Source organism: Ursus arctos, unplaced genomic scaffold, assembly GCF_023065955.2.
Source record: "Ursus arctos isolate Adak ecotype North America unplaced genomic scaffold, UrsArc2.0 scaffold_7, whole genome shotgun sequence".
NCBI classification, from domain to species: domain Eukaryota; kingdom Metazoa; phylum Chordata; class Mammalia; order Carnivora; family Ursidae; genus Ursus; species Ursus arctos.
Window position 1 is genome coordinate 26,572,368 of NW_026623089.1, and position 27,004 is coordinate 26,599,371.

The 27,004-nt window shown below is 56.5% G+C and overlaps 2 protein-coding genes across 2 annotated transcripts in view; one reads left to right on the forward strand and one right to left on the reverse strand.

Annotated features, from left to right (window-relative positions):
- The window catches only part of LOC123000747 (uncharacterized), a 44,059-nt gene extending 24,281 nt beyond the window's left edge, over nt 1–19,778 (reverse strand). Inside the window, exon 1 of the mRNA XM_057308731.1 lies at nt 19,037–19,778. Coding sequence (XP_057164714.1) covers nt 19,037–19,312 — 276 coding nt within the window. The 5' untranslated portion in view covers nt 19,313–19,778. The remainder of the gene's footprint in view (nt 1–19,036) is intronic.
- A 188-nt stretch (nt 19,779–19,966) lies between these two features.
- LBX1 (ladybird homeobox 1) lies at nt 19,967–22,667 on the forward strand. Its single transcript, XM_026493922.4, has 2 exons — nt 19,967–20,361; nt 21,065–22,667. The coding sequence occupies exons 1-2, from the start codon at nt 20,037–20,039 to the stop codon at nt 21,583–21,585; spliced, it is 846 nt and encodes a 281-aa protein (XP_026349707.1). The 5' UTR covers nt 19,967–20,036; the 3' UTR covers nt 21,586–22,667.
- The last annotated feature ends 4,337 nt before the right edge of the window (nt 22,668–27,004 follow it).

A 27,004-nucleotide genomic window follows, 5' to 3' on the forward strand; every position in this document is an offset into this window, starting at 1 on the left:
AGATCGCACTCTGCACAAGTGGGGGGCTGTCTTTGTGGAGGAAGGGGTACCTTTTTCTAATCCTCACAAAGGCACCTCTTGGGCTGGCAGAGGCCCGAGATCCAGCCTAGTCAGGGGGTCAGCGTCACATCTAATACTTCATACCCAATCTCATGACGTCTCAAGGCCAGTTTCAGGGTGATTGTCACTGTGACACGTACCGCGGTGTGCAAGGCCCTAGCATGCTCTTGCCCAGTCCCCCGCACCTCCTCAGACTCACCCCCTGGCTCACATGGGCTCCAACCCCCATTACAGACATGCCTTTGACGTGCCCTTAAAGGGTCCTCCCAATCACACGCAGATTCTCACACGTGAACTGTCACGTGTGCAGACACAGCTCCGCCACCGTCCCACATAATCCTTCATATCCTGTTACACACACGATTGCTCTCACACCATGTCACCCATATGCCCACTGCTTCACTGGAGTTGCACACGGTCTCTCACACCCTGTTACACACACACACACACGCACACACACACACACATACACAGTCTCTCGCACACACAGGCGGCCACGCTCCTGTTAGGCTTCCGGAGACAGGCGTGTGCAGCCCCTGATCACAGCTAAATGTCAGCGAGTCCCTCTCCTCCCAGTTAGAGATGAATTGTTGCTCGGGAGATATTTCATCCTTAATGCCTCCTGCTTGAACTGGAGCATGCGTCTCGAGGAGGTTACGTTTTTCCCAATCGGTCTGCTGCCCCCCGACTGGCTCAGGGAGCTGCCCTCCTGCCTCTCAGCTTTCATGGGGGGAGAGGAGGGCTCCCTCTCCCCTTACAGCCTCTCCTCATCCTTTCCCTCCCCGACAGCTCAGCTCCTGGCAAAAGAACAAAGCCTAGGCAGCCTCTCAGGCCCCCTCCCCAGCTCCCAGCACAGGAGGTCTCCCCAGAGCCCAGGGGCCATCGCCTGACCACACCCCACCCCTGCCCCAGCTGCTAGCTGCATTCAGGGCCCACGGGACCAGACCCGTTGCCTAGAAGAGTTGAGTGTAGAGAGAGGGATCTGGAAATGAGAGACAGCTCCTCTTAAGGTCTTATGCACCCACAACCCTCCCCCTTGTAAACTTTAAGAAACAAAAAAAGCCTGAGTGATGCTGGTGTGAGAGTAAACTGGTACGACCTTGCAGGAGGCCAGCTGGTAAGACGTAGCCACAGGGGAACCCCCTTTGCCCTGGCAATGCCATATTCAGAAGGTATGGTAGGAAATAAGCAAAGAGAGTCCAGACGGCTTAGCTTCAAGGGGCTCATCCCGGTTTATAAGAGTGAAACGTTGGAAACATCCACACCCCATGGTAGGGATTGGCAGTGGCACGGCCATCAGCAGAATACCACGCAGCCATTAAAACGACAGCGTGGAAGAATGCTTAGCATCATCAGAAGGTGTTTACACATAATGTTGAGTAAAACAAGCAGGTTGCAAAACAGTATGTGCAGTAAATGTGATGTGGGGCCTGGGTGGGATCCTGAAGTCAGAAAAGTACATTCGTGGGAAAACCAGTGAAAGCCACATAAAGTCTGGAGCTCAGTGAATCATAATGTGCCAGCGCCAGCTTCTTCGCTCTGACAAACGTCCCCCGCGAACGTAGGATGTTACCATTGGGGGAAGCCGGCTAAGGGGCGTACGGAAACGCGCTGTACTGTCTTTGTTAAGTTTTCTAGAAATCTTAAGATTATTCCAAATTTAAAAGTTATTTAAGAAACCATTATGTGATTCCCCCATTTTGTTTTTTTTTAAGTACATATTCATCAAGTTCTGAAAGACTACTCACCAATATGTTAACTTTAGTAATATCTGAAGGGTGGGATTATAGGCAATTTTTATTTAGTTTAATTTCGATCATTTGATCATTTTGATAAATACATTTGGTCATTTGATCATGTTCTTTTTTTCAGATCTAGTGATATATAATTGAAACATAACATTGTGTAAGCTTAAGGTGTACAACGTGTTGATTGGACACACATATTGCAATATGATTACCACTGTAGCATTAGCTAACCCCTCCGTCATATGGCATAATTACTGTATCTTTTTTGTGGTGAGAACATTTAAGATCTACTCTCTTTGCAATTTTCAGGTGTACAATATGCTACTGGTAACTATAACCACAATGCCATGCATCGGATCCCCAGATTTTTTTTTAATAAAGGAACATGAACTACTTGTGTAATTAAAAAAAAAAATCAAACCTGAGGAAATCCAGGGGGGATGCTGAAGCAGCTTAATTCCAAGCCACCCCACCCAGCCTCATCAGTCCCTCGGAGGTATTGAGCCAGGCCATGCTGGACAGTTTTTTTTACCTCTCTAGCCACTAACTGGCACGACCACCTCTCGCCCCTAGGAACTCCAGAAGTTCAGAATCTGCAATTCTCTTCTTTGATCCTTACCTCCTATCCTTCGTCTCACTCTTTTCCTCCTTTCTATGGACTCATTCTCTGGTCCCTTAAGCCCTCCACATTCTCCCAGTCATCACCCCCATTCTGGCTTTCCTTCTTCTCTTCCTACCCTGGCTCCATATCAGCCATCTCAACAATGTGCTTCCTGCCATCCTGCCTAGCAATCTCCAGCCTTAAGCAACACTGCCATCCACTTTCTGGCTCCTACTCCTGGGCATGCTGGAGCGGGTGAAAAAACTGGCCCATTTATGCTGCCTCAACTCATGCTTCACCAGTATGCATTAAAAAATAAAAACCCTCTTTTCCTCATCTACAGCTGAGTCGTTACAATTCCACAACCACTTCACACTTCCTCTAGAAGACTTCAACTCTAAATTGACCAAGAATATGGAGTCCAATCCTCAAATAATGTTCCTCTTTCCATCTGTCCCCAAACTCATCAGTCCATCCCAGAATTTCCCGCCTATCCCCAGGGAAGAAGAGTTTTTCCTCCTTACCAAGGACCCAATCTCTCCAGCATTTTCCAGAACTTCCTCCATTGAGCATCTTCTCCTATATCTTGTCCGTCTTATTTTCTCTCCCTTTTTTTTATTTGTCAGAGAGAGAGAGAGAAACACACGCACAAGCAGGGGTAGCAGCAGGCAGAGGGAGAAGCAGGCTCCCTGCCTGATGCAGGACTCGATCCCAGAACCCTGAGATCATGACCTGCGCCAAAGGCAGACGTGTAACCAACTGAGCCAGCCAGACATTCCTCTCCCAAACTTTTTGAATGAGGAATCACTCTAATTGCCTCTAGTTCTTTGCCATTCACTCTTCAGGCAACACCCCGACCACCCTGTCATCTCTTATAGTTGCCTGTAATCTCGGCATTGCCAAACCTGCTGGCCATTGACTCTGTCCTCCTCACTGATCAGTCTGCAGGATTTAATGCTAATTCCCTCCCTAAAAACTTCCATCATCTCTAGGTCACTGGCTTCCCTTGTTTTCCTCCTAACTTTCCAACTACTCTTTCTTAGTCTCCTCTGACTCCTCTCTCTCCTCCAACTTCCCAAATACAGAGATCTTCCAGGATTCAGCTTCCGGTCTTCTCTTACTCTGCCCTTTGTCTGTCTCTGGTAAGCTCACCACTCCCCTGGCTTCCACGAGCCATCTCCTTGGAAGAATTCTTAACTGAGAGCTTCTGAGTTCCTGTCTGGAATGTCCAACTTCCTGCTGAGCATCTCTGAGCAGATGTCCCAGGACACCTCAAACTCATCATAACCACAATCATCTCTACCCCCTTGCCCCAACAAGCCCTGCCTTTAGACTTGCACCATTCTTCCCAAAAATCAAGCTGAACACCTAGGAGTCACTTGGATGTCCCCCTCTCTCCCTCATCCCCCCAGATCCATTCACCTGCCAGGTCCAACCACTTCTGCATTAGCCTTGCCTCTTGCCCATATTCCTTTGCGTTCTACCTTCTGTGCCCCACCTGGTTCTGGCCTTCCTTGCCTAGACTAGGGCAATATCCTTATCCTCCATCAGCCCACCTCTCAGCCTGCCCCGCCCTCATCAATCCTAGCAGAGTAATAGCCCACAGCCTCTAAAGCTGGAGTGACCATGTACTTTACAATTCAAATCTGGATGCTTTTGACAGTAAAAAGGGGCTCTGTAAAGTAATAATAATAATAATAAACTTTAAGAATAAAAATAATAGGGGCGCCTGGGTGGCTCTGTCGGTTAGGCATCTGACTCTTGATTTTGGCTCAGATCATGATCTCGAGATCCTGAGACTGAGCCTGACATCAGGCTCTGCTCTTTCTCTCCCACTCTCTCTCCCTCTGCCCCTCCCCCACTTGTGTGCGCCTATGCTCTCTCTCTCTCTTCCTAAATAAATGAATAAAATCTTTTTTAAAAAAAGGAATAATTACAGTGGAGCAAAGGCATAAACTGGAACTGCCCTGGGCGTAGGGTCATCCTACCAAAGGTTCATACCCCTTTCCTGCTCAAAGACCTTCCATGACTCCTATTGAATTAAGTTGACATTCATGTTGGCATTCAAGTCCTGCCTTTCAGCCTCTACCCCAGGCATCCCGCTCTCCTAATAAGCAGAACTCCTCAGTGGTCCTTGAACATGACTCGTGCTATCCCAGTCCTACACCTGTGTTCACGCTCTTCCTTTCTGGAAATCCTTGTTACCAACTCTGCTCCCCAAATTCCATCTTATTTCAAGACCCAAACTGCAAACTTCCCTCCATGAAGTCTCCCCTCATCCTTTTCTTGCACCTCTCTTCTAGCACTTTGCACTTTCCCCTTCGTATGATCTTATCTCTACTTTTTTAAAAATATTTTTTATTATATTATGTTAGTCACCATACAGTACATCCCTGGTTTTTGATGTAAAGTTCGATGATTCATTAGTTGCGTATAACACCCAGTGCACCATGCAATACGTGCCCTCCTTACTACCCATCGCCAGCCTATCCCATTCCCCCACCCCCCTCCCCTCTGAAGCCCTCAGTTTGTTTCTCAGAGTCCACAGTCTCTCGTGCTTCATTCCCCCTTCTGAGATAATGCTAAGTGAAATAAGTCAAGCAGAGAAAGACAATTATCATATGGCTTCTCTCATCTATGGAACATAAGAACTAGGAAGATCTTATCTCTACTCTTGAATGTATCAACGACCCTGATCTGTGACTGCGTGCAGCCCCGCTCCCCACCAGCTCTTTGGCTGGGCAGCTGCTTACGATGTGGCCTGGCACTAAAAGATGAGCTGGGCCAATCCGATTTCTGCTCCTGGGAATTCGAACTATGAAATATGGAGAGACTAGAGCAGTTAGCCGAGGTGATGCAGAGAGAGATGCGGAGAGGCCGGCTGGTCAAGTGCAAGTCACGGTTATGAGAAATTATGAGGGAATCCAGGAAGCTCTCGATGCCGCACAGAGGTCAGAAGCAGTTATGAGCTGGGGCGCTGGAGGCTGCCCTGAGTGAGGGTCCTGACTCCTCCACTTCCTGGCTTGACCCTGGGGCAGGATACCTAAACTCCTTGAGCCTGGGTGTTCTCACATGTAAAATGGGGTAATGAAATTCACTAACTCGTAGTGTTCTTAAGAGAATTTACTGAGATAAGTGTGGAAACCAATGTGGTGGGCATTTGGTATGTGTTTAGAACTTGTTAGCTATCAGTCCTCCTCCCCCTAAAATAATAAGTATTAATATTAATGAGTAGAGACACACACAAAGAAAAGAGAGACCCTATGGAGTGCCTTATGACCTTACCTTGAAAGGGAAGTTGGCCCCAGAGCTGCCTTGGGTCTGCGTGCCTTCTGGGCCCAGTTGCAATGCCAAGCCATGTACTTCGATACTAAGGTCCTTCTTTTTCTTGGGATTACTCAAGTGTATTTCTGTTTCTTGCAAATGGAAGGACCTCTGCCCAGATTCCTGTCTTCCTCTTGCGTCTGGACTTGAGCTTCTCACAGTTCAGTGTAATGAATGCTCTGTCTACCTCAGTATCCTGCCTGGGCCTTGAACACAGCTGATGCTTATTTCTTCATGAATGAATGAATGAGCGAGTGCATAAGATTCTAAGTCTTCTCTAGGGAACCTACAGAAAGGCTATTTTTAGAAGACTCAGAAATCCATGGGGTACGTGGTGGGGGTGAGCCAGCCCCCTACTTCATGGCTTCTGCGCTCAAAGCAGGAAAGGAGGGAAGCCAGGACAAGGGTCCCCTCCCTGAGTTCTGGCCTTACCCCCACGCTGCCAGGCCTTGCCTCCTCCTTTCCTCATTCCCGCCAAGTGCAGGGGAAGGGGAAGTAGGCCCACAGGAGGAGAAAGTGAGGGAAGAGATCTGGCAGGTCAGGTTGCCAGTCTGCTGAAACAGAGCCAGGCATCGTGTACCAGCCTGGCCCCCTCCCCTGTCCAGTCTCATCCACTCTACTTCTCCACCCATGTCACAAACCCCAGTCATACTCACATCTTTCCACATCCTTGCCTTCACCATGCGCTTTCTTATTATGTCTTTGTACGTGCTATTCCTCCCCTCTCAAACGTGCTTCCCTGCCTTCACCTCCAGTGAAAACTCTTACTGGTCTTTTAACACCCAGCTCAGAGCCAGCGCCTGTGGAATCTTCCCGGGATCTCCCAGGCAGGGTTAAACGCTCCTGCTCTGTGCTTCTGGTCCTTGTGGAGATGCTTATGAGCCCTGTTACCAATTACCCCTGTATTTGTCTGTCTTCCCCTGAGAGGTCTCAATGACAGGAATTATGTCCTATTCATCATTGTGCCCCCAGTGCACAAATGCAGTAAAGGACGTGGCACACAGTAGGCTTTCACTACGTGTTTGTTGACTGACTGTATGAACGTACGAATCAATGAGTTCAGTTTCTCCCTGCTCTGGGAGCCCTGGATCCTGCTGTTTTCTCCCCTTCTCTCACTGTCTTGGGTATTACTTGAAGACTTCAGCAGTCTCGTGATGATTTCTCCCCAAGGCACCACTACTCATCCCCAGTCCTGAGCAACATCTGGTGTCCACCACACAGGACACTACAGGGTTATGGATCTCGAGCATTTCAAGGCCAGAAATTTGGGGTTTAGGTACTGAGCAGGGACCAGGGGAGAATGAGGACAAAGTGGGGCAGGTTGGGGACTTGAATGTCTTCATCGCCATTTGGGTCCTGGCGGGTGGGTCCAGGCTCTCCCTCCCAGGCAGGCCTCTGACTGGGCTGCCGGGCATGGCTGCCACTTGCCTGCCCTCCTATCTCCCCGGGCCCATGGCTGAGCGGCTGGCAGAGGCAGCACTGGGCCAGCCCGAGCAGACAGCCTTGCGCGATTGCTGGCTCCAGGCCTCCCAGCCCAGCTTGTAGCTCCCCCCAGAGTGGCGGGATTGATTGGCTGCAGCCGGAATGGGCACCAGTCTCCCTGGCTTGGACAGAAACGGGGCCATCTGTTACACCTCTAGTTAAAAGTACATAAAGTTGAGCATTTGTGCGCCGACAATACCACCCCTGACACCCTCCACGCGGCACAGCGCTCCGGCTCCTTGGCAGGCTTGCACTCCGTGACAGGCCGGCACAGCAACGCCTACACGCTGGCTGGGCTGGCACCACCGCAGGCACCGCGGCTCCACCCTCCGGCGGCCTGGCCCAGCTGGGTTCAGCCTAGAAGCCGAGATCCCACCTGTATTGGCGGGCGGAGGGAAGGACAGGAAGTGGGGGCAGGGTGCATAGTGGTGGGTGACTTCTGCCCCAGTTCAGGGTACCTGGGTTGCAGATGATGCCAGACTTCAGGTTCTGATTTGGGAGGACCCAGTACAGCTGCTCACGCCAGTCCTGAGGGGCAGGCTTCAGGTGGGCCCAGGCTAGCTCTGCGCTCATGCCAGGTCTTGGGTTTCCTGGACCAACCCGATCAGAAGAGTCTATCTTGTTACGCAAGTAAGCTCACGTACCTGGAGTTTAGAACCCCATGGCGGCATCTTATACTCACGGAGAGGACGGCTTTGGATGAGGCTGGGTTCTGGACTTCGGTCTTCGGTTGTGAGCTCTACACCCTGATTTCTGAATCCCAGTTTCTGGTCTCTGGCTTTGGGCCTGGACATTCAAGGCACTCCACAAATGTCTTTTCCCACTTATCTTCCTCTGGTGCTCTATCTGGCTAGCCCAGCCTTCCCCACCCTGAAACCATTGTGAGCAGTCCTTCTCTGCCCTTTTGCTCTGTCTGCCTTCTCACTCTGACCTGGAATGCTCTATTTTTTCCTGCCAAACTCTCCTCCATCCTTCCTACCCTTCAAGGCCTAGCGCTAGTCCCAGTTCTGCCACACAGACTTCTCCCGAGTTTGAACCCCTGGAGGCCTCCTCCCTCACCTGAATGGTTTCTCCTGAGGCTTGTCCAGGGTGAGACTTGAGATTTTCCTACACAGGCAGAGCTGGGCTGGCCCTTGTCTCACCCACAGACTAGAATAGGGCTGGGCACACGACATGGCAGGAAGGTCTATAAGTGCTTGCCTGAACTCTGCTCAGCTGGGGGGAAAGGGGGACAATGACAGCAGAGTGGTACCGGCTCTCCCAACGGCCACTCTCGTGGCCTTGCTGGTCAGAGCCCAGGGAACATGTGGTCAGGTATACGGACAGCTTTTGATGGTCGTTTACTCTTGTTTGTTCAATACGGATTTATTACACATGTGCTATGTGCCTCATTCTGTGCGGGACATGACAGAGGAGAGGGTTGGGAAAACAAAATGAGGTTAGACACAGTCCTTGCCCTTCAAGAGTTTACCCATAAGTAAAGGCCACGAGACCAGTTTAAATAATCACTATAATGCAATGAACCAACCGGAATCAACAGAAGTGCCCTTTGTCTCAACAATAGACTCTCAGAGCTGATAAGGACCCAGTAGGTCAGAGACTCTGATATCCCATCTTTGGCCAAAACACATGTAAATGCGTTACAGGAGATAATGAGGTAAAGCTCTTACGCTTACGCGGCACGAAGGGAGTGACAGTAAAACATGATGATGATGATGACAATAAAATGGTGACTATTAGCCTTCTGGGCAGGTGCTAAGCACTACTTGTATACTCCACCTGTTGGGGGAAGCTCACTCCCACACAAGGCAGCTTATTCCATTGTTTCCGCTTCTACCCTTCAGAAAAGCCATTCACAAGGATAAGCTGAAGTCACCCCATCTCTGCTCAGCAATTTGCGGCGGTGACCCCACCCCTGGGACCACACAGAAGAGCTGGGACTAGGGTGAGGCAAATGAGCCGCCTAAGCACAGAACTGAAGCGCACAACACTGAGAGCCAGTACCCCTTCAATCCTGCGCCCCAGACACCTCGCTTGTCTCCCTCTAGTCCCAGCCCAGCCACACAGTGAGTCTGCACCCTCCTCCCCCAGCCAGTCCCAGGTGGCAACAGTCAGACTTCTCAAGTACACTTAGCCTCCACACAAGCTTCCACCAGCAACCTACAGTACGTGGGGTGACCTGGCACAGCCCCAAAGATGAGGTGATGGGGGCAAAGGAGGACTGAGAATATGGGAGAATATTAGTCCTATCAGGGGGACTTACCTGCCCACTCCAGTCCTTTCCGGCACAACACCCCCTTCTGGCCTGGCCTTGTCCCCAACCCTTCCCCCACAGCACTGGTACAAGGGCCTAAATAAGGCTGGTGTTCCCAAATCTGGGCCCTAAAAGAACCTAGGCAGTGAGCTCTAAAGGACATTGGGCAGTGAGCCTGGATATGGAAATTCATGTGACTGTTTCTCCTTCTCATGTGCATCCCCAGGTAGGTATGTGCATACGTCGAAAGCAGAAATATAAAGCTTGTAAGGCCATGGAAAGCCCTGGAGGATGGGGAAGGGATAGAGGGGGAAGGTAGGGAGTGGGAGGGCTGGAGGAGGAAGGGAAGGAAGCAGAGTCTGAAGACAGTATGATCCACGATGCTCCATGCCAGCTGGGTCACCTCAAACAAGCCACTTGACCTCTCTGAGTCTCAATGCACTAGCTGTAAATTGGACTACAAAGACTGCTTGCCTACCTACAGGGACAACCACAGGATAGCCCACTGCCACAGTCCGAGATCTCTACTTCATTGAGTTGCCTTCACCAGCGGGTGAAACCCAGAAACACGGAAACCTTCTGGGCTCTGCTCAAGCTGGAGCTGCACTCTGCTCCCCAGCCTGGGCTGGATTCAGCTTGAGGGTCTCTGTTGCCTAGGACCACTTTTGTTGAGGCCCCTGTTTCTCTATGGCCCTCATAGACCCCATCTCGACAAATCCTTGTTTTCCTTCCTATTTATAAAGTTCCTGTCCACCCCCACGGCCTCTTGAGCCTCCCAACAAAGAGCCCTGAGAGGAAAGTGATTTCTCTTCTGGTGTTTTTGTACCTTCCGCCACCCCCACCGCCCCACCCCCGCACAAACCAAGGCCCACTGGTTAGAGAGGCGGAGGGAGGGTGGGGCGGGCTCGGACTCGGCTCTTCCGAGGCCCTCCTCCCAGGCTGGGGCCCCAGAGGTCACCGAGCCACCGCTAGGATGAGCGCTCGAGCAGGAAGGGCACCGGCGCTCAGGGTGGGCGCGGGGTGCCCCCGGCCCGGGCCTGCGCTTCCCCCGGGCTGCCAGCAGCAGGCGCTGTGGCGGAGGCGCCCTTAGTACCAGAGCATTAACTTAAGAAAAGCTCACACTAATATCCCTGGCTGTGTGGAAACAGCGTTTTATTAAATGCTTCTCACAGATTTGGTATAATAAAGATGAATATATTATATCCTTTGCCTCCCCCAGAGTGAGACAATAAGAGAGGGAAAAAAAACAATAAAGTGAAACATAAATACAATATAATGGGACTTGTGCTGAGGGACGCACGGACTGTCGGGGCTGCCACGGGGCGACCCTGCAGCGGGAGCTCGGGACGGGTCGCGGGGGAGCCGATTCCAGCCCTTTCCTGCCCAGCCAGGGGTCCCCAGGCGCCAGCTTCCAGCCTGCCCTCCCCTGCTCCCCCACAGCCAGTTCCACTTCTGCAGCTAGGAGGACCCTACCTCAGAGAGGCTCCCCGGGAGAGGGTGAAAGAGTGGGGGGGGGGGTCGTCTGGCCACTCCTCTGCCCTTAGCCGTGTGCCTTCTCCCTGGCGCTCCTTCTCTCCCTCGGTCCAGGACTTCCTCCGACGTAGTGCCCGGGACAGACAGACTCATGAGCAGATGGATAGACTCGTGGGAGGAAAACTCGGGGAGTGATGGTTTCTACCTTGGCCCTGCCACCCCACCTCCCCAGGCTCGGCTTTGGAGAACCGCTGTCCTCCCTGTCCTGTTCCAGAGCCTGTCCCATAACCTGCCAAAAGTCCCTCACTGGGTCTTATTTCCATCCGTCTCTGGGAGCCGCCAAATTCGTTTACCTAAAAACAAGAATTTCAAAGCTTCCCCAGCACAGAACAAAAGGAACACTTGGAGATTCAGCCCAACCCCTCCACACTTAGGTTGCAGCCAGCCCTGGGAGGGCTCAAATCACCAGTACAACGCAGACTCTGTGGCTTAAACTCAAGAGTGCCTAGAACTGGATATATGGGTTGGAATCCCACCTGTGGCACTGATAGGCTCGTGGTGATCTTAACCTCAGTTTCCTCTTTGGTAAAACCAAAACCTGGTGAGGACTGGAGAGAAGGTTTCTAACACCTGGCACCTTATCAGCTGTAAAAGCAGCTACCAGCTGCTCCTAAATTCTTGTTCAAATAAATGGCCATTCCAGACCTAGAATTCTCCCAAACCTCACTTCCTCCCTAGACCCCAAAGCAGGCAACCCCTTTCCCCGAACAAATTAAAAGGCTTAGTTTCCCATCTCTCTCCCTAAATCTCCTGGCTTCTGCCCCATCAAAGTTCAGAGAGGTTAAGAGACTTACCCAAGATCACACAGCGGGCCTGGAGTGGAGTTGTCTGAGGTCATGGTGCCATCAGCCCTCTCACCTGCTTCTGCAAAGACACTCAGGTGGCCCTGCTGCAGAAGGCATGGGAATTTGGCCGTTAACCCAGCGTTTCAGCTGAGGACTGGGGAGAGGCATAGTAAGCCCAGGCTTCCCCCAGGGGCTGGGGCTGAACACACCTTACCTAATGAAAAAAAAAAAATGAGAAATACCTAGGGGCAGAGGAAAGAGGAAGAGGAGGAGGAAGCCTGGGCAGAAGAAGATTGGTGGGGATGCAGAGTGGGCCAGGAGGGAAGGGAGCTGCCTTCCGCCACCCATACCGGGGCTGCAGTTCGGGCTGCCTGGAGCAGCAATGAAGACCAGCCTGGGGGCCCTGCCCGCGCTGCCCCGGGCTCCACGCGGGCCAGCGGAGCCAGGGTGAGGGTCTGGGCCCGAGGTTCGGCACGGAAGGGTAGGGAGCCTGCTGCGGAGAGGGTGGGGTGGACCTAATGGAAGTGAAGGGGCGTGGCAAAGAGCTGGAGGAATTAAGCGTCGGTGGACGTTTGATGGGATGTGATCCCTCAAGATCAGGAGCCCAGGGACGTTTGGGAAGTAGAATAACCAAGGGGAGCCGGTTTCGCTCAAACGAAATAAGGCTGCTGGCGCTGTGCACTTAGGGTCTCTCTCAGGCCCGGTAGCTTGGGGCTCCCCCCGCTCCGCCCCCACCATTTCCGAGAGCTCTGGGCCCTGGCCACACCGCAGCTGACGTGGCAGGACCTGGATCCCAGGGTCCGAGAAAGGCGGGGACAAAGGCCAGGGAACATAGGTTCCACAGCAAATGGAGGGTCCTGGGGCTTTCCTGGAGCTTCGCTCGGATCGAAAGGAAAGTCCTGGGCCGCTGGAGAGCCTCGGGCATCCAGGCTCGGAGCACAGGCCTGAGCCAGCCTTCTTCGCTTTGCTCAGAGCCTAGTCGCCCACTTTCTTCCGTGTGGTGGGGCAGCTAGGTTCTCCGCAGGCCTGCCCCCCGCGCCCCCTATTCTGGCCTTGCTTCGAAGCCGCCCGAGTTCTCTTGCCCAGGGTTTGAGAGCGGCTTAGCTGGAACGGCGAGGCCCCTCAGGCGGTCCTCTGACCTTTGGGTGGCAGAGGAGGTCGGGGGCCCGGGAGTCTTCTGGGACTTGGACCCGGCCAATCCAGGATAGGAGCAGGCAGGGGGTCTTTACCTGGTTCCCCGCGTCCAGCGCGTTAGCGACCCCCTCCCCTCAGTGGGAAGGCAAGGGGCCGAGCTGGCGGCGGCCCTAATGCAATGAGCCCCCGCACGGCTGCTGAATTATTCACGTGCAGTTTATTCCGAGAAGCCTGACTCAGGCCTTTCCTGGGCCGCTCCTGGGCCTCCCTGCCTTTCCTGGCTTCTGGCTTCCGTTTCTTCTCGTAGCCCCCTCGCCCTGGCCCAGGCCCCACTGCCAGCCTGGTACGCCACAGGCAGTGAGACTGGTGTGGAAAGCGTGGCACTGACCAGCATTAGCGGCTTTACTCAGACCCAGGAGTTCCTGGGCCAACGAGGTCAGTAAGAGAGTATCAACTCTTGGAGCTTCTGTGGGTAGCAAGGAGAATGGAACCCCCACAGTTGCCACAGGAGTAGCAAGAGATATGTGTGTGTGTGTGTGTGTGTGTGTGTGTGTGTGTGTGTGTGTGTGTGTGCAGCCTCTCTCCAACTCCTCCCAACTCCCTGCAGCCCCCAGCAGCCGTCCCAGCAGCCCACCAGCCCCTGCCCCAGGCTGCAGACCTACTGGGGGTGCACAAGGGAGCAAGACTTTCACCCCCACCCTAGCAGCTTGCTGCTCAGGCCACAGAGGGAGGAAATAGAGGGGGCACTCTGGCTCCCCCACTGGGCTGCTGCTTCTGACCTCCCTCTTGGCTGTCACTCCTGCCTGGAAAGTGGTCCTGGCTTCTGCACCTACCCAAACGCTCCTGGTTTTTTAAGGCTCAATTCAAATGCCACCTCCACTTGGACAGAAACAGACTCCTCCCATTTATCCTTGACCCTCTTCACAGTCCCTCATCTACTGGGGTGAGGGTGTCTGTCTGCTGCCACTCCTGCCTGCCCATCACCCTCTTTCTTCTGTCTGTTCTTCCTCTCTGCTTCTGGGCCCAAAACATGATGGGGGCTCAATCCTGTAGAAAGAGAGACAGAGAGAGAGAAGAAACTCCATTCCTGAATCAGGCCACACCACAGCTGGGTCCAGAACCCAGGACCTCCTTCCTCCCTCCATAGCCAAAAAGCATTAAAGAATGAGGTCTCTGTGCCCCTCTATGCGTGTTGGAGGTATGAACAGCAGGGGCGCCTCACACATCTGCACACAGCTGGCAAAACAATGCACCTACCCTTCCCTCACACCCCTAGTTCTCTCTCTGGAGCCTCGGCTGAATGAAGTCCCTTCCTGGCTCTCTCTTTTGTCTCTTATTATTCATTTATTTATTCGACAAATGCATGAAGAGCCCTTGGTATATGCCAGGCTGGCATCGGGCATGGATAGGAGATCCACAGCCAGGTGGAGAGAGGGGCAGAAGGACAGACAGACAAACCAGCAAATTCCCGACAATCTGACAGATTCCAAGGGGGCTGTGCTAAGGAGCACAGAGGAACTGAACAGGCCAGGGAAGTTTCCCCAAAACAGCTGAGCACTAGAAACAGAGCAGAAGGTACGAAGAAGGGACGTGATAGAGACCTTTCTGACCCCGGTTGAGGGGAGCAAAGGCTTGGCACCAAACAAGAGGGATGTTCTTCTGGAGGCTGCACAGTACGGTCACATGGGTCCTGAGCACTACCCGGGAAATGTCTCTTCCTGTCTCTACTTGTCTTTATCACTAAGTGGTCTGTCTCTGCCCCGCCCCTTTCCAAAGGGCACCCCCCATGCAGGGCTGACGTGCTTGGAAGAAGTGGTGGGGCCACTGTCTCACCAGGCTCTGGAGTTCAGTTCACCAAAGAAGTGGGTGGGGGAGAAGCAGGAGGGGGTGCTCTCCAAAGCAGTCCTCTAGCCACAGTCCCTGCCCCCACCTCTCTCTGCCAGGCGAGGTCCTGAGCGCCAGTGGCCACAGACAGCAGGGCAGGTCCAGAAGCAGGCTTGGAGCCTGGCCCGAATTTTGGAGCAGCTGGCTCCCTGCTCCCCAGGCCTACAGGGAGGCAGCTTCCCTCCCCCTCCCCCTATTGGCCTGCTTCTGGTCTTAACCTTTTCTGGATCTCCAACCCCTTTAAAGAATCCAATGTGTTATGTAATATCGCCCCTGGAAAAATGTGTCCACTTGGGCTCACACACAATTTTACACATAATATCTGGGATCTGCAGAGCCCCGGAAGCCCATTCAGAGGGCCCTGGGGGGGGGGCTTTGGTTAAAACCCCCATGGTTCTGGGATTACACTGAGAGTCAGAAAAACCAGTCTTCAAATCCTAATTACTCCAAAACAGACTGTGTGACTTTGGATGGGTTGCTTAACTTCTCTGGGACTCATTTCCCTTATATATAAAATTGGGGTAATAGCAGTAGCTCCTACCTCACAGGGTTGTGAGTAATAAATGAAATGAATAAAACTCTTAGCCTAAAGCCAGGTACACAGTAAGGGCTTATGGTGGTTATTGTCCTGGTTATTGTTGTTACTGCTGACGGTGGCCCAGGGCAGAATATAAAAACCAAGTGGGCAGTCCTGGTTCAGCCAGGGAGGCAGGAGGCCATCTATCGGAGTCTACTTCTATAGCAGAAGAAACACGCTGAATTCCACAAGGAGTGTCAGAGTAGCAGGTCCCTGGGGGACAAAAGTGATCCCAATTGGTGGTCAAGTTAATTCCTTTCAAGCAGTGTCACAACCTTTCTTTCTAAGGGGAGCTCTGGCCTGAGGGCCATTGCTGGTGCTTACACAAATAATCTGGAAACAAATGGGCTACCAACACAATCTAGATTAAAGCTGATGGAGCATTTGGGGGTTTACTTGAATTAGGCTCTTATGCTAAGGAATAACTCATTTTGTTTAGGTCTGCAGGGTCCCCTTATCCTGGCAATTCATGCAATGCTCTTTCCCTCCTCTTTGTCTGAAATATTCACTAAACTAGGGGGAAAAGAGATTTTTGCGAGACTAAGCCCTCCCCCTTCTGCTGAAGACAGAGGAAGGCTGGACCCTGGCAGCAGAGGCAGTGAGCAGGAATTCGGGAGTCAGGATACAGTATAGACTAGGCTCTGAAGACAAGTATTCCCTGTGCGGACGGCTCCAGGGACCAACTGCTTCCAGCTTCATGGGAGATGACACTGGCTCAGCTGGCTGGGGGTGGGAGACCCCAGAGTGTCTTCCCAGCCCAGCACTGGATCCCAGGAAGGGGCTTGGGCAGGATCGTGCCTAGAGAGCAATGGCATCCCACCTCCCTCCTCACACTGCCCCTGAATTACTCCCCTAATTTTCATCATCTCCAGAACTCCTCTGAGGGGGGACAGTCAAGGCCCAAGCCTACCCCTTCCATAATACATAATCATTTATATTCCATTCGATCAACAAAATGTACTCATTCAACCTGTACAGGGAGGGCACCAGGTATCCACCTGTCTGCACAGATCTGGGGTGGATGGAATCCCCAGATCAAGGTCCCTGCCCTCAAGGATCTCCCTCTCTAGGAGGAGAGGGAGTGAGTCTGACTGCACACCCAAGATACAGCCCCCTGCCCTGCCGGAGGGGAAGCCAGTAGATTTGGGTTTCTAGGAGTTCAGAAGATCCTAGCGGCCCACACACTGGGGACTGGAGTGGGGGAAAACTGCAGGGTTGGGAAAAGGTCTGTGGGACAGTCAGCCTGGTTTTTGAACATAGCCTGGATGAGGCAATAGAAGTAAAGGACCCTAAACAACAAAATGGGTGGGTGGCACCATATGTCCCCTGAACCCCCCAGCTGTGCCTGTTGGAGCTGTTTTGCTGGGAGTCCAACCAATTAGGCTAAAAACAAAGCCTTCCAATTGGGCTGCAGGAAAAAGAGGTTTGGCCATGGTAGGTATAAGAGGTAATATAGCAGATGATTGTGGAATGTCCTGTCCACTTTGACATGATGTGGCCGAAGACTAAAGATCCCCGGAAACAGGGCCCCATTGAAGGAATTTTATGCTTCTGCCCCTCTGCTCCCCAATTCACATTCCTCACCTTCCTGGCAGCTTCACAGTAACACTGAACTCCACTGTTCCTGAGGGACTGGGAAGGGGACAACAGCAAGGTTGTCCTTAAGATCCTGTCCTGCAGACCAGTATGGGTGCAGACAGGAAGAATGGCAGGGGGTTATGGGATGGAGCTCCTTCCAGGATAGGGACTCAAGAGTTCCTGTTCCCTGATCTGGAGAGACCTCCTCTCTAGCATGGGGGATGTGGCTTGCCTGAGGCTCTGGGTCAGGGCTTTTGGGGTTATGGCAGGAAAGGGCTGGGGGCCAGAGGCTGAGGCAGGATCCTGAGAGCAGGAAGTGAGAGGAGAGAGCAGACCCCTCCGGGTCCCCAAGTTTCCAAGCCAGCAGAGGTCATCAGGCTCCCAGGCACTTTCTCCCTCAGGTCCCTCTCCACCTCTCTCAACTCTGACTTCACTCTTGCTGGGCCCAGCACCACCTCATGGCTTCAGAGCAGCGCTGATGCACCAGAGACAGGCCTGCTTTGAGGACAATTCTGCCTCTCTGGGGGAACTGAGAATCCCATTCTCACCATTCCTGTCTCTGAGCACCTGTCCTCCTTGCAAATGCAGGAAAAGACAGGAAAGAGGGTAAATAACTCTTCTCAATACTCCCAAGCAGGGCAAGGGCAGGCTCTGGGGTCCCAAACGGGAATCTATTCTCCCTAAACTGTCCCTTTTTCTCTGGGGAGCTGCAAGCCATGTTCCCAACAAACCACTAAACAGGAGATAAAGAAACCAATCTCTGCTGTGCAGAGGCCCCTACGCTGGAGCTGGAGGCATCCCGAGCGAGAACCCATCCCCTGCCCCGCAGCCCAGCTTGGCTTCCTCCCTCTCTGGGGCAGTATGAGGGGGTCCAAGAAGCCCAAAAGGTCCTATTCTCCCCATCCTAACCTCTAGGCTGGGCCACAGTGCTCTGCACTGGCTTCTCTGGACCCTTGTCTTGACTAAGCAGGGCTGCCAGACCACACTGCCTGCCCAGGAGTTTACAAACAAAGCCAGGAAAAGGGCTGAGGCTGTATGTGGGGAGAGAAACAGCTCCCTTGGCACCAGCCCCCTCTTGCTCCCCTCCTTCTTTCAGGGGCAGTTGTGGAAAATTAGGTGATGGGGCCAATGCCCCCATACAAACCAAGAGAGGGAAACAAGAGTAAAAAGAGCCTGGGGGTACAGCCCCTTTGGGTGCCTCTGGGGAATGAAAGACATAGGTAGGGTTCAAACATGCCTAAATATCCACAGGTTACATATGTTTACACAAATATACACATTGCGAACCCCACACAAATGTACATATTCAAAAACGTAAACACATTAAAATACCGATGCGCACAAACGCTTGCCTGATGTACACAGAATCGGCCCGTAGGGTTCCCAGCCCCCAGTCGGACTCGAACCCGGCTTCCCTGCGGGTTCCTGGGAGCGCAGCCCCAGCAGTGGCCCGGCCCCCTCCCGGCCCCCGCCCGGCCCCCGCCCCGCATCCGGAACAGCTGGAGTCGGGCGGTGTACTGGAGCCCCGCGCTGGGCTGGGCGGGGCCGGCAGCGGGGCCCCGGCCGGGGCCTGGGCAGAGCTCAGCGGGGAGGCCCCGAGCCGGCCCCGTTAGCCCAGGCAACCGGCCCGGCTGCCGGGTCGGGCACCGGTCACCAGGCGGACCCGTGGCCCCAGTCAACCAGGAGAGCCGTGGCCCAAGGAGTGTGCAAGACTGCCAGAAGAGGTAAGGTGGTCGTTTCAGGCTCAGGCGGGGGGAGAGAGAGGTGCCTGGAGCCACCAATAACACCCCCCTCCGCCTCTCGGCTGGGGAAGACTGAGTCCTCCGGCTGACCCCCTCCCGGAACCCCTCGGGTCCTCCAGCCCTGTCCCGTGTCGCCTCACCCAGGGCTGCAGTACCCGCACGGACCTCCCGCGGGCCAGCCTGGAAACTGCAGATTCCCTCTCCTCAGGAGCATGGACCAAGGCCCGGGGTGACCGACAGGAGGGTCGAGGGGTAGGGACGCTGGGTCCTTGATCTCAGCTTGGCAAAGTCCGCACAGGGCGGCGGCGGGGACCACCCAGGCTCCTGGTCTTACCTGGCCCGCGCGGCGGCCGCGTCCCTCTCCGGCTGGGCTCGCGCCGCCCTTCTCGGGCGCCAAATCCCGGGTCGGAGAGCCTGAGACCTCCGGGCCGGCGCTACCATCGCAGCCAGGCCGGCGGGAGGCGGGTGCGCCGGGAGCGAGGCTCGCAGTTTGGGGTGGGGGCGGCGGCTTTTGAGTCGCCCGAGGTTCGGGTGCAATAAAGGCGCCGCTAATGTAATTTACAAACAGCTCGGGCCGAGTGCGGCGCAGCGCCCGGACTGACAGGCGCATTAGGCAGGCTAATTCCAGCCGGCTCCTCCTACCCCCGGCCCGCTAATTAATGAGCTTCCCAACTTAGAGCCGCCTGCATTGGACAGACAGAGAGTGAAAGAGAGGGCGAGGGAGAGGGAGAGAAGGAGAGAGACGGGGGGAGCAGAGAAGAGAGAAGAGAGAGAGGGAGGGAGAGAGAGAACAGGAGGAGAGAGAACAGAGAGAAAGAAGAGAGAGGAGAAAGGGAGAAAGGAGAGAGAAATAGAGAAGTGCCGTTGCAGATAATTGATTACTCCTTGATCAAGGCTAACTTGTTAGCAATAGTCAATTGCCCCATCTCTCCGCCTCCCCTCGCAGTACGGGATCAGCGCCCTCGCCTCGGCTTTTCCAACTGCCGCCGCCAGGACCCGGGGCCAGGAGCCGCCGCGGAGCCACCTGACACCTTTAAATAGCACCGGGGCTGGCGAAACTGGAGCCCCGCGCGGCGCGCCCCGGCTTGGGCCCCGGATTGCTGGAAGCCCCGGCGGCGGCGGCGGCGCCCGCGTCAGCGCCCTCCTCCCTGGGCCCCGTGCGGCTCCGCTCGCCTCTGCCGCTGCGCTAATCGGCCCTGCGCCCAGCCAGGCCCGGCGCGGCCTCCTTCCCGCCCACCGCTGCCGCCCACTCGCGCCGCCCGGCGCCCGAGCTGCCCGCGGGCTGGGTCCCCGCGGCCCGAGCCGCCCCGGCCGGGCCCCCAAACGAGGCCGAGATGACTTCCAAGGAGGATGGCAAGGCGGCGCCGGGGGAAGAGCGGCGGCGCAGCCCTCTGGATCACCTGCCGCCTCCCGCCAACTCCAACAAGCCGCTGACTCCGTTCAGCATCGAGGACATCCTCAACAAGCCGTCTGTGCGGAGAAGTTACTCGCTGTGCGGGGCGGCGCACCTGCTGGCGGCCGCGGACAAGCACGCGCCGGGCGGCTTGCCCCTGGCGGGCCGCGCGCTCCTCTCGCAGACCTCGCCGCTGTGCGCGCTGGAGGAGCTCGCCAGCAAGACCTTTAAGGGGCTGGAGGTCAGCGTCTTGCAGGCAGCCGAAGGTAGGCGCCGCCGCTGGGTTCTCCTGCGCCCAGCACCCCACTACCCGCTCCCTGTGCCCCACTCTTTGTGCCCTGTGCCTCTGCCCACCTCCTCCCACGCCTGCCGTCAGGGCCCTCCAGCCCAAGCCGCTGCCGCTGGGAGTGGAAACGAGTGGGACAGGACCCAAACCCTATTTCCTAGGGACCTCTGGATAGGCCCGTGTCGAGTGACCCAGGAGGGGTGGCGGGAACGCAAGATCTCCGCAGTTTGTCTGCTCTGCTTGGCTCCCTCGCGTTCCCAGTGGCCTGGGCGCTCCTCGCCCTGTTCCTGGGTTGGAGAACAGAGAGCCTTTCAGCTAGGACTTTTTGGGTAGGGATAGAGTCTGGGTGATTGGGAAGAGGTGTAGAACCAACATTCACCCAGCAGTCAGGGCGTCCCTGTCTGGCTCCGTTGTGCTCTAGCGACCTCGGGTCTTTCAAATCAACTCTTAGGTGGGGAGCAGAGACTAAAACAATTTTTCCTAGAGACTTCCGGTAGACAAGAGTTGGGGGGAAGGGGGTTTGCCTTAGGCGAGGCTTGCCCTAGTCGGGGAGGCCGAATCAAATCCGAGAAGGGAACTGCAGCAGACCTCAGACCGGATGGGCCTGGGTGGGGTGAAAAAGAGCGAACCGGGGTGTGGTCTCCGCTCCCCCGGCGCAAGCCTATACTATGGTTTCCTCACAGGCCGCGACGGGATGACCATCTTCGGGCAGCGGCAGACCCCCAAGAAGCGGCGAAAGTCGCGAACAGCCTTCACCAACCACCAGATCTACGAGCTGGAGAAGCGCTTCCTCTACCAGAAGTACCTGTCCCCCGCCGATCGCGACCAAATCGCGCAGCAGCTGGGCCTCACCAACGCTCAGGTCATCACCTGGTTCCAGAATCGGCGCGCCAAGCTCAAGAGGGACCTGGAGGAGATGAAGGCCGACGTGGAGTCCGCCAAGAAACTGGGCCCCAGCGGGCAGATGGACATCGTGGCGCTGGCGGAACTCGAGCAGAACTCGGAGGCCGCGGGCGGCGGTGGCGGCGGCTGCGGCAGGGCCAAGTCGAGGCCTGGCTCTCCGGCGCTCCCTCCAGGCGCCCCGCAGGCCCCGGGCGCTGGGCCCCTGCAGCTTTCTCCTGCCTCCCCGCTCACGGACCAGCCGGCCAGCAGCCAGGACTGCTCAGAGGACGAGGAAGACGAAGAGATCGACGTGGACGATTGAGCGGCGCCCGGGATCTTCCGCCGCGCCGGGCTCCTAGCGCCGGTTCGCCCGCCGCCTCCCGGACCGCCGAGGGGAGCTGGGACCTCCTCTGCAACTCCCGCCTTCTCCCCCCCCCCCCCCCGTCCCTGGCCCGGACTCAGCTCCCGGCAGCCGCCTCCTCCCTCTCGAAGCAATAAACCCGGGCTGGCCGGCCGAGCCGGCCGCCGCGCGCGGCCTCCGCCGCCCCGGGAGCCCTCGCCGTGCAATTCTGTATGGCTCGTGTATAAATATTTAAACTTATATAGCGGGTTCTTCCCACCTCAGCCTGACTTTTTTCTTTCTTTCTTTTATTTTGTAAAATCTCGGAGATTTCCATGTTTTCAAAGCTCTCAGGCTGCTGGGTTTGCTGAGGGCGAGGCAGTATCGAGGGTAACGAACACTTAACCCCGTGGCCTGGAGGAGGGGGCCCGCCCCGACTGTTTTGATTTTTCTCTGCATGTGGCGAATGCACTGGCCCTCTTCCTCCTCGCCTCCCTAGGCCTATTGCAGTTGACTTCTTTTATTTCCTTCTGCCCCTTTTCCCCGCGTGGGAAGGGGCTGAGGGGGACAGCCGGGTCCTGACTTGCAAGTTTCAAATCGATCTTTTCTCTCCCACTACCCCCGTCCCCAGAAGTCCGTTTTCGATGGCATTTCTGCCTCCCGATGCCCACTCCCGCTATTTTTAAGATTCCTCCTTGCCCTCTCTCTGTTTCCTTGGATTGACTGCTGGGGTCCAGGTCTTCAGGACAAAGCAGGGGGAAATCCAACCAATCAACCAACTAAAACGGAACCCAAAGCCCTAGAATTATTTTTTACTCTTTTTAGAATTTTTTTGCATGTGACAGAGACTGAGAGGAGGCCACCCGAAGCCCTCGCCCACCTCCTCTGCAGCTCTGGGTCTGACCGCAGTCTCCAACGCCTTGCTCCTAGCTCCACTTGGTCAGACAAGGGTGACTCCATGCGGGTGGGTCCCGCGTGCCCCTTCCCTGCTCCTGCCCTGCCCTCTTCGCCCCGGACTGTACCCAAGGCCTCTTTCTCCGATAAATAAAGTCTTTGCCATTTTACTAGAACCGGCAGTGACCGTGTCTGAATGAGTGGGCCCTATTTCGGGAAGCCGCGGCCGGCTCCGTGTCTCGCCGCGGCTCGCTGCCGGCTGCTCAGGCCTTGGAGATTTGGAGGAGTTTCGGGGCAGGCGCAAGGATAAGGGGTGAGGGGAAAGCGAGAGAAGGCGCCTCCCGCCCAGGAACACGCGGCAGCTACCAAATTGGGGGTGGGGGCGAGAGAAGCGGGCTTCGCCAGGTCCGGGTAAAAAGTGAGGCGTGCATTGCTGGGAGAAAGAGTGCATACACTGGGGGCGTCGCGGATGGAAAATTAATTTGGGGGGGAAAGGGTGAGTAGGCGAGGGGACTAGCCCTGCGTTTCGCGCATCCCACCCCCACCCAGGGCATTTTTCCCGCGCTCTGCGGGACGCGGGCTAAGCGTCCGGTGTACCGCAGGTATAGCTCAGTTGGCAGCAGGGTGCCGCCTGAGGGCTCCCAAGTTTTGGTTCCGCCGGAGGGCCTTGCCCTTGGGGGAGGGAGGAAAATGAGGCCGAAAGCACCAAGGGCAAGCTGAATTGCATACACGGGCACAGGGAAGTGTGAGCCCGAAGCGTCTGAGAGTTGGGGTGAATTTCTGGTAACATTCACAAATTCTGGGCCCCACGAACTCGGCCGGGGGCAGAGACATCAATCTCCCCAGGACTCTCTGGGGTCGCCGCGCCCCGAGGGCGGCTGGGGCAGGGACGCAGGCAGCTTTCACTCTTCCGGACAGAGCGGGTTTCTCTCGGGGCTTTTGTTGTCGCTGGGCTGGCGAGTGGCCGCTGTCACCAAAGGAGGGTCCCGCCTCCGGGCCGCTCGGCTCTCTTTCTCCGCAAAATTGATGTGAGAAATGCGCATCTGGTCTCGGGCAGGCGATGGGGCCCCGGGGCCTGAGTCGGGAGCGTGCGTGTCCAGGAGGAAACTAAGAGACAGAGAGAAACAGAAAAAGGAGCACAGAAAGACACTCCAAAAGCAGAGCGAGAGAGCGGGAGCCACGGAGACGGGGGCGGCGGGGGGGGGGGGTTGGAGGGAGAAAGAGAAAGAGGAAAAGCTTCACACAGGGAGGCAGAGACTGAGAGACCAAGACGGAGAAGAAGGGCATGGAAAGAGAATGGAAAAGAGAGAGAAGAGAGGAGAGAACGAAAGGAGAGGCGGCGGGGCAGCCAGGCGGGCGTGCGGCCGGTTCCTCCCGGGCGACATAAATCGCCCTCTCTCAGGATGGATGGGTCTGTAATTCGGAGCGCGGACCATGAAGGCCGGGACGAATGGACCCGGGCGGCCGCTGACAGGCGACAATAGCCGGGCCCAGCCCCCCGCGGCTCCGGGTGCGGGCGCGGCCGCGGCCCTCCGCAGCCCAGAGCGCGCCGGCGCTGGCGACCATATGGTTTTTGAATTTTCTTCACAATTTGTAGACAATTTGATGGATTAGGTCCCCGCGCGCGCCTCCCCGGCACAAAGGCGGCGCGGGGACCGCGGCGCGGCGGTCACCCGGGCATCTGCGCCCGCCGTGCGCACCCCCGCCCCCGCCCGGCCCCCGCCCCGCGCCCGGAGCCCGGGGCCGCCCGCCCAACACGCCCATGAATCCCAATGAAGCGGCCCTGGCACCTCCGGCCGCTTGCTGCTTCGCGGCCCCGGGCCGGGCCCTGCTGGGTCCCTCCGGGCTGGGGGCGGCGGCCCCGGGGCTGAGCCCACCCGAGCTGCGGCGCCCGCGGGGCGCGCAGCTAAGCAGGCGCATCGGGGCTGAGGAGAAACGGGGCCATTTATCCGCCCGTCTAGTTAAAGCGGGTTATTTGTTTGCTTCTCCGGCCTCCCCTCCCCTCCCCCTTCCCTCCTCCCCCTCCTTCCCCTTCTGCCTTTTATTCTTTTGTCTCTAAATGGATTTAATGAGCCTGAAAAACATGACAATTGAATATAACCAAGAAATAAAAAATAACGAGGGAGGAAGGAAGGAGGAAAAGAAAGAAGGAAAGAAGGAAGGGGAAGGATTAATAAAATAAAGGGGAAAATCCATTCCATTCAGCAAATGTTTATTGTGCGTCTTTTCTGCGCCAGGCCGCGCTGGGGGCTGGGGAAATGGGAACGAATCAGATCCAGTTCCTGCCCTCAAGGAGCTCCCAGTCTAGCGGACGAGACCCGTCGCACCCCCCTGGCGCTATCAGGAGGCCTGGGCCGAGGGCCCCTCGCAGAACTCCGAGAGCCGGCTCCGGGCTCGGGGTTATGGGGGCTTCCCGGAGGAGGTGGCTTTGGACCCAGGCCTTGAAAGATGAGAAGGAATTCGTTGTTTCTATAGGTCAGAAAGAAGGGCGGGCAAAGGAAGGGCCAGACGGTCGTCGGTGGGAAGCGGAGAGAGGCGCACGCCGAGCCCTGGGCCGAGCCGAGCCGAGGAGACCTGGGGAGAGCGCGCCGCCCGTTGGGTCCCGCACAGTTTGGGGAGCGAATTCCGGTTCCCCATCAGTCTCCTCGGCTCTGCTAGATGCGAAGCCTCCGCCAGGCTGTCTGTGGGCTTCCGGAGCCCGGCTGCCAGCGCGCGTGGCCGTTTCGGCCAGTCTCTGTCCGACCAAGCACCGCGGCGTGGAGTACTTTCCCGGCCCCCTGGCTCAGGGAGGCGGCGGCGGCCGTGGGATGGGGCTGAGGGGTCGACTGTAGGCGGGAGCGAGGGGCTAGGAGTCAGGGAGGCCTGGGCTCCGATCCACTCTCTCCTCAGCTCTCCTGGCTCTGACGGGAGCGCTCGGGTGGCCTTGGCCGCGCTTGGGGGGCTACCACGGGGACCTGCGCTGTGAGAAGCCCTCGAATCCCAGCGCGGCCCCTGGCCTCTTAGCGGCCGCCGACTCGGCCTGCCTTGGGGGCGGCCTCTGTGCGGTGGGCACCGCCTGAGTGCGCTCCGAGGGCGCGGGCCGCGCGCCTTCCGTGGTATTCCCCGCGAGTGAGTGGACGTGTGAATGTGGCGTGGATGGCGTGAGGGGCTGAGGGCCCTGCGCCCATTGTCGGGGCGAGACTCGTTAAGGCTCGGGACCCTCTGGGCCACCTGCCCTTTGGCCGGAGTTTCTTCACCGCCCGGGGCCGTGGCAGGCAGGTTTCCTGAGGACTCTGGCCTCTCGGCAGACCCACTTTCGGTTCCCGGCCGCGCAGGGGAAACGGCCCGGCTTTGCCTCTTCCTTCCCTGTTTGGTCCGGGGCCTCGGCCCGGCTTGCCAAGCTCCAGGACGCGGGCGGTCTCTGCTCTCCCGGCCTGGGACCCCGCGGCGCGCTGCCGGGCCGGGCCCCACCGCGCGAGCCGGCGGTCTTGGCTCTCCCCACTCTGCGTTCCCCGGCCCGGCCCGGCCCGGCGGGCGGCGCCGGGTGAGGCCGGGAGGCGCAGTTCCTTATTTTACGAGGTGTCGGGCCGGTGTCAGACGCAGCTCCGATAAGTAATACTCCAGTCTGAGGGACCAGAACGTGGTAATTAATCCCAAAGACTTAAGTGTATTTTAGTTCAGGAGAAAAAAAATCACTAATTCAATCGTCCGGAAAATTGAAGTTTGATGCATGAGTCCCCCCTGAAAGGGACGGGCTGGGGCCGTGCGCCTCCCCTCCGCCCCTGCCGGTCGCCGCGGGGACCCCCTCCTCCCCACCCTTCTGAGCCTCCAGGTCCAGGGAAGTCCACTCACCCCGTCCTGCATGTCCTCAGCCACGTGAACCCAGAGGCACCTTGGCTTTGCTCCCTATCCCCCCAACCAACCCCTCTTTCTTGGGGCTCAGAGAGTGGCTTGTGTTGAGACTACAGATATTTCCCCCAAACACGCACACCAGGGAAGGGGTATAAGGGAGCCTAGGAAGTGAGGGAGGAGTGACTGGGTAAGGGGCCCAGAGTGGATAGGGTGAGCCGCTGCAGGACGCTTGGAACGTGAGAGAAGTGGGGTCAGGAGGGCCAGCGGTAGGAGGCTGCTGTTGTCAGCGGAGAAGTACGTTGTGCTGGCAGCGAGGTGATGTGAGTGGTGGCTAAAACTGCTGGTGTGCTGGGTGCTGGGTGCTGGGGGCCAGGGGTTGGAATGTAGAACTGTGCGTGCTTCGGTTGTATGGGCAACGGGTGCATCCCTAAGCTGCATGTGCTGGACTAGACCCCTTGGCCAGAAGTCAGCAGGCCTGAGGGAGCTGCAGCCTGAGCCCGAGTGGGTCCACAGGCCCATCTCCCAAAGGAGTGGCCCCCGGGACTGGAGTGAAGGAAGGTGGGGGCTCCCAGGCCTGATGCAGGCTCACGAGTGGCGAGCAGTATGCTGGAGGGAAAATTACCACCCTGAGTTTCCCGGGGGCCCCACCTCTGCACTCACAATCCGTAGCTGCCAT